We start from the raw sequence: 13,114 nt of genomic DNA on the forward strand, positions 1-13,114 counted from the left end.
GGATGTTTGTCAAGGAGATTAAGCCATGGCTTCATTCTCATGGTACTGCCCCAGAGTTGCCTCAGTCAGCAGGGGAAATTCAGAACAAATCTGTAGCTTAGTGGCAGGCTCCCGGGTTCCCCAGAGATGCCTGTTGGGCACCAGTTCCAGCCCTCTGCTGTGCATCCCAGCCGGGTTCACCACTCGCTACTAAGTAATAGTAACATAGAATAACCATAATAATAACCATCGCCACCACAGAGAGTGCTTACCACATGCACAGGTTTACCCACAGAATGCTCACAATGCTGAGAAGTGGGTACTGATGTTGTCTCCAGGTGGCAGATGGGGAAACTCAGGCACCAAGGTGCAAACACTCACCCAAGGACACCAGCCAGGTGGTGGCTACTTAACCACGCTGCCAAACTGACTCTTGAGGACTCAATGAATATGGGTCAACGGAACGAATAAGGGCATGACAGCAATTCATACATGGGAAGGCTCTATAGGCTCTGGATATCAGTGGGAATGGGTCAATCTTGTAAGAATGCCAGGAGAAACGTTATGCCTCTGAGCTGGGCATATGAGGGTGACACACCACCCACTGGCCTTGAGGGTCCCTCTAGAAAGAAGGGACAGTTGTGGCCTTCCGGGGGGTTTAGAAGGGGGTTTCAAGGGCCACTAGGGCCCCCCAAGTGTTTCAGCAGAAAGAGGAAATAATCCTAAGATCACGACACCCACATACCCCTTTTTGAAAATGTCCTTTGGTCCTGCCCTGCCCTTCAGGATGAAGTCCAAACCTCAAAAGTGATTCTCCTGACCCCCTGCAATCCAGTCCGGCTTCAGGCCTCATCTCTAGCCCATAAGCAAACCCCCACCCCTGCCAAACACACCCCCCGCCATACAAGACACTCCAACTACCAGAATTGCACCTGCCAGACCAGGTTCTGCTCTCTGCCTCTGCTCTTGCTGTGCCCTATACCTGGAATGTCCCCTCACCTTGTCACCCGGCCAGCTCCTGCTTATCCTTCAAGCCTTCTCCCCTGTGAAGCCCTCCCTGACCCCACTTCCCACCTGAGTAGACGCTTCTCCTCTATCACAGTCTGTTTGGAGTTGGCCAGCCCTGGGTTCAAATCACAGTTCTGCCATTCACCAGCTGTGTGATGTAGGGCGAATCACTTCAGCTCTTTGGGCTTCCCTTGCCTCATCTATAAGATGGGGATACTAACACCTTCCTCACAGTTTGAGTTAAAGGTAAAATTAGATAATGCAGGTAAATGCTCACAGTGCTGAGAGGACTTATCACAGCAGCTGGCACAGAACATCACTCATTAAATGTAATGTTTCTCATTAAATTCAGTATGACTCCATTCATTCACTGAATTTGCATTGAATGCTTTGTGCTAGACACAGAAGGGTATAAAACTGTCTAAGATGTGTCATTATCTTCGAGGAATTCACTCTACTGGGGGGGGAGGGTGAACACTTTTAAAAATACATTTATTGGTAATAGTGGTGATGTGGCTTGCTAGATAGCAGGCAGTGTTATAACTGTTATGAAGTAATGATTACCACTGCCATTTTACTGATGATGAAACAAAGGCTAAGAGACTTGAAGAATTTGCCCACAGTCTTGTAGCAGTAAGGGTATAAAGTCAATCATCTGGAACTCAAGCTGGCTCAACCCTCTGCCCTCCAAACCGGACATACAAGGTCAGGTCACTGTATTCATTCCTTACCTCGTACCCAAATTATTTATCTGCGTTACAAGACAGGTAGAGAAGAGATTATGGACTCGGTGTTGTATGGGCAAACTGAGGCACACAGTCAGAAAGAATACACCAGCTGTTCTTTAGCGGAGAGGCCTTCGTTACTTCCAACAGGACCATCTATGAATATGACCACCATGCCTCTGCCACTGTCCACCAGGAGACCCTCCCCAGCATGTCCCAGCAGTGAAGGCTCAACAGATCCTAATAGCCTAAGACAGATAAGAAACCATGCTGTCTAATTTCCCCCCCGGGAATTAGGGAGCTACCCGTCCAGTGCCTCACAGAAGCATCACGCTGTGGCAGGACTATGGAGCGAGGAGTCAGGAGACCTGGGATGTGGTCTGGGCTCAGTCACCAGTGACCACATGACCCCAACAAGTCACTTTCCTACCCCCTGCTAGAGACAAGCTGGAAGCCACACTGATGACCCATGATCAAACTCCCTCAGCACTTTGCAAACAGACTTTCCGACCTATGTACACCTCCAGTCCCCGTCGGTGGATTGTCGCCACAATGTCTTACCAAAAGCGAAACCTCTCAGGCTAATGAGGCCAGAAATCAGGAGTGCATGGGCCTGTCTTTTGCCATTAATAAGGTCTTGGGGGGAAATCCAGAACCTACTCCAGAGGGGTGGGGGAAAACACCCCACCTCATTAGATATCCCGTGTGCTCCCCAAACCTTACAGGTGCTTCCAACAAGAAGACCAGCGCTGCCTTCTTATGAAAATAAAATTTAAAAAAACCCAGTTTGCACCAAGGCAGATTTTGCATGCTTGAAGCATATTTATAGCCAGCTTCTTAGCGGCTCCTCGTCTCCTCTTCTTCAAATGAAGCACTTAAATCATTCTGCAATAATGTTGTCTTTTTAATAAGCCTAGTCAAATGGAGTTTTCACTGACGAGACACAACATGTGTTAGCAATGTGGATAGTACTGTTTCTCCCCCTCCAGAGACAAAGGGGTGGCATGCAGAGGCCATGAACCGCAGCACGGGTGTCTTCATAATGCACGGCCCTGGAAGGGTGTCTGCTCCTTGTCTGTTAACAGAAATTCCCTCCCAAGAAAGCCGATGCACGTGGAAGAAGATATCTTCTAGCTGTTCTCTGGCCTAATGTGTCTCAAAGTGTGGTCCCAGGACAGGCACCTTTAGCATTTGAACTTGTTAGAAATACAACCTGCCCAAGGCTATGCCAAGCCCACTGATTCAGAATCTCTAAGGCCGGAGTCTAGCAATCTGTATTCTGAGAAGTCTTACAGGGCATTCTGATACATTTGCAAGTGTGAGAACCACTGCTCTAAAGCAACGTCACCCACCGAATCAGGATCACCTAGGGGCTGGAGGGCTCCCCACCCCCCCATACCAAGAACCTCCTCTTGGATCAGACCCTCAGGAGGTGGACTGGGGAAGATACAGGACTAACAGCTCCCCAGGTGACTAGGATGCTCTTTAAAGTGTAAGTACAGGCCTGGTGTGGTGGCTCACGCCAGTGCTCTGGGAGGCCAAGGCAGGAGGACTGCTTGAGCCCAGGAGTTGGAGACCAGCCTGGGCAAAGAAGTGAGACCCCTGTCTCCACCAAAATGGAAAAAAATAGCCAGGTATGGTGATGCACACCTGTGGTCCTGGCTACATGGGAGGCTGAAGTAGGAGGTTCACTTTAGCCCAGGAGGTTGAGGCTGCAGGGAGCTGTGTTACTCCACTGCATTCCAGCCTGAGCAACAGAGTGAGATTCTGTCTCAAAAAATAAAAATAAAAATTAATTAACTAACTAATTAAAAAAGAGTAATGACCTCATGAATATAAGGCACGCTGTTTGGGTGGTGGTTGCACTAAAAGCCCAGACTTCATCACTATGCAATACATCCATGTGAAAAAAAAAAAAAAAAACTGCCATCGTACCCTCTAAAACTATTTAAAAATTTTTTTTAACTTAAAAGTGACCAACATAAACCAGTAGTAGCATTGGAAGTTGGGGAAGATGAAGTGGGAAGGGAGAGAAAGATTTGAGGGAGAGAAAGTCATTATAATACTCAGTCATCAAACGTGCTTCCTGGATAAAGCACTGCTTTGACTTCAGTTGATTCATTTTTGATAGAAGTGACATCACAATTTTGGCTTGCAGTTCAGGATGATGGTACCAAAAGTGCTCCTACCCAATCCCTTCTCGATTACTGTGTGAAGATTGCTGAAGTCATCCTTTGCTAAATCCCTTAGTGCCCCTTTTATGAGAATCCATGGAATAAATTTCCCTAACACCTCAATACCCAGAAAAGTTACTTATCTCATGCAACAGGTGTTTCTTTTTCTTTAATCTACATGCAGTATGTCTATGAAATATCTTGTTTCCCTCTTAGCTTTGGCTGCTAGGAAGCTCAGTGTCGGATTTTTCAGCCCAACTTTAATGCTTCTATTTGACCATTCTTTATCTATCCTGTGCCAGGGACTGGGATTATTTGATGAACAGGGATGAAAGCAGGGATTATTGATCCCTGTTTTAGGGGTTTCAGTCTAGCTGGGACACAGATACAGGAGGTCACTAGGAAAGAGTCAATTAATCCTGTGAGGGGAAATGACAAGGCTAGTGGTAGCACAGAGTAGGGCCCTAACTCACCCTTAGAGTGTTGAAGAGGGCTTCTCAGAAGAAGTGCCACCTAAAATGAGTGACAAGCGATGAAGAGGTATTAACCAGGTGAAGAGGAGGAAGGGAGTGTTCCAGGCAGAGTGAACAGCACACGTGAAGGCTATGAAATGAAAGGGCATCCAAGGCCAAAGATGGATTTCCATTTTCTACCTCTTCCCCTGGCTTCATACGCTCATCAACTCTTATTTCCCTTTGCTCTGGCTTTCTTCACTTTTAAATTTTATCTTAATTTTTCAAGGCCCCATACATCTTGTTGTAACCATGATACAAGCAAAGAGTTAAAGAGGCTGAGCCGAATATGCTGTAGGTGTTGGCATTTGTTTGCTTGGTTCAGGTTGCAGAAGCCTGAGCCCCCACCCTTCCTTCTCCAAGTGTCCCATAAACTGCAGCTCTGGATGCTAAAGATGTTCATCTCTTCCCTGCACATCTCCCCCAACAACTGATGCATGGCAAATCCGACCTGACAGTTCGTGATTAATGACTACCTCAAATGTCAGCTCAGTGGGAAGGAATTTCCACAGGGAAGTCCCTGATATTCCTAACCTGCCCACAGCTCTCCGATTTTTCACTTCTGCTGTTCTACTCATTGTTGCTGCCGGCGAGAGGTCAGACAGCTTGCTCTCGCAAGACATGAATGAGACATCAGGCACGTGTGTGTCATTTCTTCTCCCCCTTACAGTCTTTTGCACAAGAGGAGCACAGGCTCAAGGTGCATCTCAGCCCAGCCTCTCCTAACTCTCTGTGTGGATGTGGTCCTTCCTGCAAGGAGCAAGGCTTCTGTCTTCTCCCTGGCCGACTCCACGGTTGACACTTTAATGTGGGGAGAAGGGACACAATCTTACAGGGAAGATGAGAAGCAGCAGAAAAGAGATCGCCTCCTCCCAAACTTCGTTCCACATCCCCACGTGAGCCATCTCAGGCTCAACTTGGGTTATCAATATGGGAAGAAGAGTATGTTCTATTGGCTTAATCATAAATCCATTTATAGTTACCATTGTCCATCAACCAAGCCAAACAATATTATAAGCAAGTAATAACAACACAAGGTGCTCTCGGGTGTAGAAAGCTTTAAATTTTGTCCTGGACTGACAAATATTATCTCACATTGCCCCAGGACCTTGGCACCTGCCATATCTACTCTTTCTACCAGATCTGCATATAGATTACAGCAAATCATTCGGATCTGGAATCAAACATCCCCTTCCATGGAATTCTTCCTTGACCACTTAGGTAAATAGAGCCCATGCTCAACCTCCATCACTGTCACCTCCTTCTGCTTCATAGCCATAGCACTTCATGATCTGTGACAAGCTTGCTTGTGGTCTGTTGTCTCCCTCTATTGGCCTGGAGACCTTGTGTAAGGACAGGGACTTTACCTCCTTCCTAGCTCTATCAAGGTGTCCAGTCAAATGTCTAACACATGGGAGATACTCATATGTATTTGTTGAGTGGGTGAAAACGTGGGTTTAATTTGGTCTTTAACAGAATCCTTGGAGGTACCCAGAGCTTCATGGAGAAACAGAGCTGAGAATAGGATGAAGCACATAAAACACTTACCTAGGGTGCAACATTTAAGGAGGCACCCAAAAAAACCAAAAAAACTCTCAGAAATCAAGATAAATGATTTTAATGCAATATTTTAAAAATCTCAATTAGTCAAAAAATCCACGATGAAGAAAACATCAACATTTTAAATAAAGATTGGTTCACACTGTATAGGATGCTTACTTGCCTCACCCTAATCGTGGCCTACAAATTTTGCATTTACTTAAAATGTTGATATTTTGTTCATCAGGGATTTTTTTTTTGCATTACTTTACAATTTTAAAATATTATTTATTTTGCTGAGTTTTTTGGTGACCCTTTACATTTTAATCCTTAGATAAGTGCCTCCCTTTCCCCAGTCCTGAAAGTCTACATGGAACAGCAGGTTTTCCTCGAAAAGCTCCTCTTTGGTCTAGCCACGGCTTGCTGACCACATGCAACATAATAGCACATAATATGATTTGGCCGTGTCCTCGCCCAAACCTCATATCAAATTGTAATCCCTAGTGTTGGAGGAGGGGCCTGGTGGGAGGTGACTGGATCATGGGGACAGATTTCCTCCTTGCTGCTCTAGTGATAGTGAGTGCGTTCTCACAAGATCTGGTTGTTTAAAAGCGTATAGCACCTCCCCCTTCTCACTCTTCCTTCTGCCCCAGCCATGTAGGACGTGCCTGCTTCCCCTTAACAATCTACCATGATTGTAAGTTTCCTGAGGGCTCCCCAGCCATGCTTCCTGTACAGCCTGTGGAACCCTGAGTAAATTAAACCTCTTTTCTTTATAAATTACCCAGTTCAGATATTTCTTTAGAGCAGTGAAAGAATGGACTAACACAGCATATGACTTTGTCTAGAAGTCTGTCTCTAATTTGCAGTGACTTTCTTGAAGCAAGAACTGTCTGGTTCATGTAGTCACCCCCAACCCATGAAATCAACACCCAACTAAAGAAAGAAAGCATAGGGAATGCAGTCACACATTCAACCAACATAACCTTCTCCAGTCACATAACCATATCCCAGGTAACCCCCACTCTGAATTTGGTGTTAGATTCCCATAAATACAATGACACCATAAGCATACAAGGATATACCCCTAATCAATCAAGTATTCTTCTGTAACTGAATCATTTTCCTTTGGCACTATGTTTGCAAGAGCAATCCATGTTGATACACATTTTCTAGTTTAAGGATCAGAGGGTAAATGTTTTAGCTTTCACAGGCCACATGGCAGGGCTGAGTAGTTTCAGGTTGCAACTGCTCAGCCCTGCCATCGTAGCATGAAAGCAGTCATAGACTACACATAAAGGAATGCACATGGCTGTGTTCCAATAAAACTTTATTTACAAAATCTGGTGGTGCATTGAATTTGGCCAGTGAGCCACAGTTTTGCCTGTCTCTTCATTCATTTTCACTCTTGGGAGTTCCAGTTTTTACTATCACAAAACATATTAACCTATTCTCGTATTAATAAGCTCCCATTTAAGTGTTTATTTTCCTGTGTTTACATTCCTCCAACACAACAAAGCCTGTTGCTATGAACTTCTTGTATTTTCACATATTCATGGATAAGTTTCTCTAGCATAAATACCTAGAGGTGGAATTGCCAGCCACAGGGCATGGACAGGTTCAACTTTCATAAATAATGCCAAATTGCTCGAGAGTGATGAGATCAATTTATGATCCCATCAGCGGTAAATAAGAATTCCCACTGCTACACAGCCTTGTCAACACTTGGCTACACCACACTCTTTGATTTTTCCAATCTGATTTGTGAAACAGTACCTATTAAGGTGTTAATTTGCACTTCCTAATTGCTAATTAGATTGAGTGTCTTTTCATGAGTGTATTGGCCATTTGAATTCCTGAACACTTGAACTCTTGAAACAAGATTCCCTTACTTGGGAACTGCCCATTCATATTATTGGCCTATACTTGTTGTTTTTCTGTTCTTTTTGTTTTTTTGTTTTTGTTTTTGTTTTTGTTTTTTTTGAGACGGAGTCTCCCTCTGTCGCCCAGGCTGGAGTGCAGTGGCCGGATCTCAGCTCACTGCAAGCTCCACCTCCCGGGTTCACGGCATTCTCCTGCCTCAGCCTCCCGAGCAGCTGGGACTACAGGCGCCCGCCACCTCGCCCGGCTATTTTTTTGTATTTTTTAGTAGAGACGGGGTTTCACCGGGTTAGCCAGGATGGTCTCGATCTCCTGACCTCGTGATCTGCCCGCCTCGGCCTCCCAAAGTGCTGGGATTACAGGCTTGAGCCACCGCGCCCGGCCTGTTTTTCTGTTCTTACTGGATTCTTCCAATTGATCTGAGGAAGCTCTTTACATATTCTGGACACTCTTTTCCAGTTTGCAAATTCCTACTCCAAGTAAGTAATATATCTTCATTTTATGCTCGGATAAACAAAAGTTCATTATTTGAATATAGTCAAATTTGTCATTTTTTCCCTATGATTTGTGCTTTTGTGACTTACTTAAGAAATTCTCCCCTTTGGAACCAAGTGACATGGGTTTGAATCTCAGTTATACTTGCTGGTTGTGCAGCCTCGAGGAAGATACTTAATATCCCAGGGCCTCAATTCCCTTCACTGTAAAATGGGTTCAATAACAGTATGTGCCTCACAGGTAATTCTGGAGTGCTTGTAAAGCAATTAGCACACTTGCAGGCATATCATTGTTCTCCCCCTTAAACGGATCTCACATACATAAAGAACCCCACAAGGACCCAAGAGGAGGGATGGGGATACCTTGCTTTCTAGTAGATCTGTATTCTGCCGGAGTTCATTCCGCAGCTTCTCTGATTTTTCTAGCTTCCGTCTTAGCGTTGTAAGCTCCTCCTACAAAAACAAACACGTTAACAGAAATCATTCCAGACCAGAGATTAAGTTCCACCTGTGTTAGGAGTGAGCAAAGGGCACAAAGTTTCAGTTAGAAGGAATAAACCTTAGCAATCTATTGCACAGAATGGTGACTATAATAAATAATGATGCACTGTATATTTCCAAACTGCTTGCAAAAAGTAGGTTTTGGCTGGGCGCGGTGGCTCACACCTGTAATCCCAGCACTTTGGGAGGCTGAGGCGAGTGGATCACCTGAGGTCGGGAGTTCGAGACCAGCCTGACCAACATGGAGAAACCCTGTCCCTACCAAAAATATAAAATTAGCCAGGTGTGTTGATGCATGCCTGAGATCCCAGCTACTCAGGAGGCTGAGGCAGGAGAATCACTTGAAACCGGGAGGCAGAGGTTACGATGAGCCAAGATACCACCATCGCACTCCAGCCTGGGCGACAAGAATGAGATTCTGTCTCAAAAAAAAAAGTAGGTTTTAAGTGCTTTCACCACAAAAAAATGATAAATGAAGTGGTGGATTTGTTAATTAGCTTTGCTTAATCATTTCGTATTGTAAACATATATCAAAACATCACATTATACCCCATAAATATGTACGATTACTCTTTGTAAATTAAAGATGAAAAAAAATTTTCTAAAGAGTGGTTGGGGAATGGAGTGAGTAATTCAGCCAGCATCCATGAAGATACCCAGGTGCTAGGTTCCAACAAGAGACTTTTTGTTTCACCACTTCCAAATTTCAGTGTCTCTGTTCATGCAAGTCTGGTCCAGCCCAGCCCTGTCTAGGGGCTGAACATAAATAATCAGAATGAGTCCCTTGCTTTGCCTGAGGCTGGGTATGCCCAAGTGTGGACACTGTGCTCACTTCATTCTCCAGGGATTGCCTTTCTGCCAGTGGCTCAGCACTGTGCCTATGACAGCACCATTCAGAAGCTGCTTCACTGCCCACCCACAGCAGGCGGGTGGAATGAACTATGGAGCAGACACACAAAGGAAGGCTATGCAGCCATAAAGAGAGAACAAGGAAGAGCTCCACAAGAATGGAAACGGCAAGATTTTCAGAATATCTTTCAAGTAAAAAATAAAAGTCGAAGAAGAATATAGTACTTTTTTTTTTTTTTTTTTTAGATGAAGTCTCACTCTGTCGCCCAGGCTAGAGTGCAGTGGCGCGATCTCAGCTCACTGCAAGCTCTGCCTCCCAGGTTCACGCCATTCTCCTGCCTCAGCCTCCCGAGTAGCTGGGACTACAGGCAACCGCCACCATGCCCGGCTAATTTTTTGTATTTTTAGTAGAGACGGGGTTTCACCGTGTTTGCCAGGATGGTCTCAACCTCCTGACCTCATGATCTGCCCATCTCGGCCTCCCAAAGTGCTGGGATTACAGGCGTGAGCCACCGCGCCCAGCCAGTATTCTACTTTTTATGTAAGAAATATAAGAACTAAATGTGTGCATGTATTTACTAATTTTTGCAAAATAATAACAACGAAAAGCATGAACCAGAAACCAATTGAAACAGTTATAAAAGATAGGTGGTGACAGGAAAGAATGATAGAAAAAGAGTGTTGTCTGAGAGGTAAAAAAAATAATAGTAATAAATAAATAAATAAAAGACTCAAAGACTGCCCAATGAGCTTCTCTGGGTTAAGTAGTGAGTGTTCACGAACCCCTCTGTGTTGATGGAGGCAGAGGAACATCTGGAAGGGGCATCAAGGCTGTTAGGCTGAGCATTCTAAGATCAAGAATGTTCAGGAATAGGGGCACAGGGTCCTGGATGCAAGCAGGAGGAGGGGGGTGTGGGGAGCAGCTACTCAGCACCCTTTCTGCCACATTGACTGACCTCCTTGGCTCGGAGCTGCTCATTTCCAATGGTGGCACTAAGTAGGGGCCGGAGGGAACCAAGGAGCTGCCACCATGGCCAGTCCTTGACTGCGAGGAACACAGCCACATTCTTCTGGATGCACTGCGCAGCCAGTCGGCGAATCTGCAGGGAAGGAGAACACAGACTGGAGGGTCCTTTCCAATCCAGGTGAGGATAAAGGAAGGAGAGGAGGCAGAGGGTAGCAAAGGGGCTGGAGGAAGTGGGGTTATTTCCTGGTGGAAGGGACTGGATACCTTAAAACACATACACACACACACACACACACACACACAGGCTTCCTTTCTTGTAGTCCTTTTGATAAGTCAGGCTCTCTGCATCAACCATGATGCCATAGTTTAGTCTTGCATGGCCAAATAATACTAGCAGAAAGAGTAAAAGAAACTATACAATAGGTTACATCTTACATGGGGATTAGGTTTAAAGGTCATCATGCAAAACAAAAACTATCACTGAAAAATCTCTAAAACTGCCCACAAATAACAATGTCCAAGATTATGTTATTAGCTTATATTGAAGGGAGATCATTTTTGCAGTGTATTTAAACAGTAATTCCATGCTTCTCAAACTTGAATGTGCATCAGAATCCCCCAGAGGGCTTGTTAAACCCCAGAAGGCTAGACACCACCCGCAAAGGTGCTGATTCAGCCACTCTGGGATGGAGCCTGGAAATGTGCCTTTCTTACAAATCCCCAGGTGATGCTGATGCTGCTGGCCTGGGACCGCAGTTTGAGAAGCACAGATCCACTTCATTCTTATCACTGCGGGGAACCAAAGCAGCACTGACTGGCAGAGAGGCCAAAAGATGCTTTTCCCTCATCACCATCACAGCAGCTGATTCTTGTGCAGCAGACATTGAGCTTCCTAAGTGCTAGGAACTGCCCTGAGCATCTCACACACCTCAATTCGGTCCTCAGTCTAGTCCTGGGAAGATCATGTTATTTTATGTATTTACAGATGGGGAAAGTGAGATTCAGAGAGGTAAAGTCACATGCCCAGTGCCACCCAGCTTCTCAGTGCCAGAGCAGGTTTGAACCCTTGCAGTCTGGCTGCAGAGCCCAGGCTCTGAAACTCTATTCTACATCATTCCAAGGTGTGAGCTACTTGAGTACAGAAGGCCAGTGGGATTGCCTATAATATTTTCATTATTCATGGTCTCATCTTTTTTCTCTTTCTGCCAAGTACTATACTTGAGTTTACAAGTTCGCATAAACTGGAGGCACATACAACAAGACTCCATTCTAGTGGTAGTAGTAATTAAGAATAACAATCCAAAGGTAACAGCAGTTAGAGTTTATTGAGCAATTACTATGTGCCATGTACCGTACTAAGTGCACATCATTTCATCTCACCTTCACCCAGCTACTAAGAGGTAGAGGTGGAATTCGAACATATATATTATTTGTTACCAAAGCCATGTGGTTTTCTCTCTATTGTGCAGCTACAGAGAGGAAATTCAGTCTACAGGGATCTCTGAAGATGGTGACCCTAAATGCGTCAGTGCTTCAAGTTCGACTTGGCCTTTGGTCCCCAAAACCTCAGTGGCTGGGCCCTGGTCATGCCCCGTCTGCTGACCTGTGAAAGTGACTTCCTCCGGAAACAAGACAGGTTGAAAGCATGAACCGGCCCAGGAGGGCTTGGACAACCTCATGGCTACCTAGTGCAAGACTGACCTCATGGATAATTTGATGTCAATGTCCCAGAAACAGTCATAACATCCTGCAAAGCCTCACTTAAAGTCTCACTGCTCAGGTTGGATCCTTGGACCAGGTGCACTGGCATCATCCTGAGGGACAGGCAGACCCTATGCCCACTCCAGACCTGTTGGATCAGACTCCGCATGTAAACAGCATGCAGTACCTTCAACTTCTTGAATTCCTGGCGAGACAGAAAGCCCTTGCAAGCCGCCTGGAAGAGAACGATGCTCTGAGATACCAGCTTCTCTCGTTGCCTCTCAAGTCTGGAGATCACACCTGCCTTGAGAAAAACCTGGGGAGAGGGAAGGTTTCAGGTGAGTCCTCTGCTGAAGAAGGTTGTCTACAATGGGAAGTGCTTGCAACTCAGACCCCACTTCTCTTGCACGCACCTGCAATATTTGTTGGCAGTTGCCCTTTAATTGGGAGGTGGGGGAGTCTAAATTATCAAAGCATTTTGTCTGCTGATGGCTCCTCTCTCCCTTCCCCTAGGCCCTGGATACTCAGTGTGGGCCACACACCAGCACCATTGGAAATGCAGAATCTCGTACTCCATTCCAGACCTGCTAAATCAGAACCTGCATTTTAACACGATCCCCCGGGAATTCCTGTTCACATTCCTCTGAGAAGCACTGCTAGGATGGACTTGCCTAAACTGTTCTGTACACGGTCACCACCTGGAAAGTGTAGTACATGCAGAGTCCCACACCCCAGGAAAGGCTGGGTGGTGGGTTTAAGGCCAGGCCTGGGAATGTGAATATTT

The 13,114-nt window shown here is 45.5% G+C and overlaps 1 protein-coding gene across 3 annotated transcripts in view; it reads right to left on the bottom strand.

The window, feature by feature from the left end:
- The window catches only part of MYO18B (myosin XVIIIB), a 297,367-nt gene that overhangs the window by 148,827 nt on the left and 135,426 nt on the right, over window positions 1–13,114 (bottom strand). For all 3 annotated transcript variants that reach the window (XM_031656039.1, XM_031656040.1, XM_031656038.1), the window contains exons 23-25: window positions 12,518–12,646; window positions 10,619–10,762; window positions 8,676–8,765 (exon numbers count right to left, since the gene is read on the bottom strand). In XM_031656039.1, coding sequence (XP_031511899.1) covers window positions 8,676–8,765; window positions 10,619–10,762; window positions 12,518–12,646 — 363 coding nt within the window. The remainder of the gene's footprint in view (window positions 1–8,675; window positions 8,766–10,618; window positions 10,763–12,517; window positions 12,647–13,114) is intronic.

This window comes from Papio anubis, chromosome 16 (genome assembly GCF_008728515.1).
Source record: "Papio anubis isolate 15944 chromosome 16, Panubis1.0, whole genome shotgun sequence".
Classification (NCBI taxonomy): Eukaryota; Metazoa; Chordata; class Mammalia; order Primates; family Cercopithecidae; genus Papio; species Papio anubis.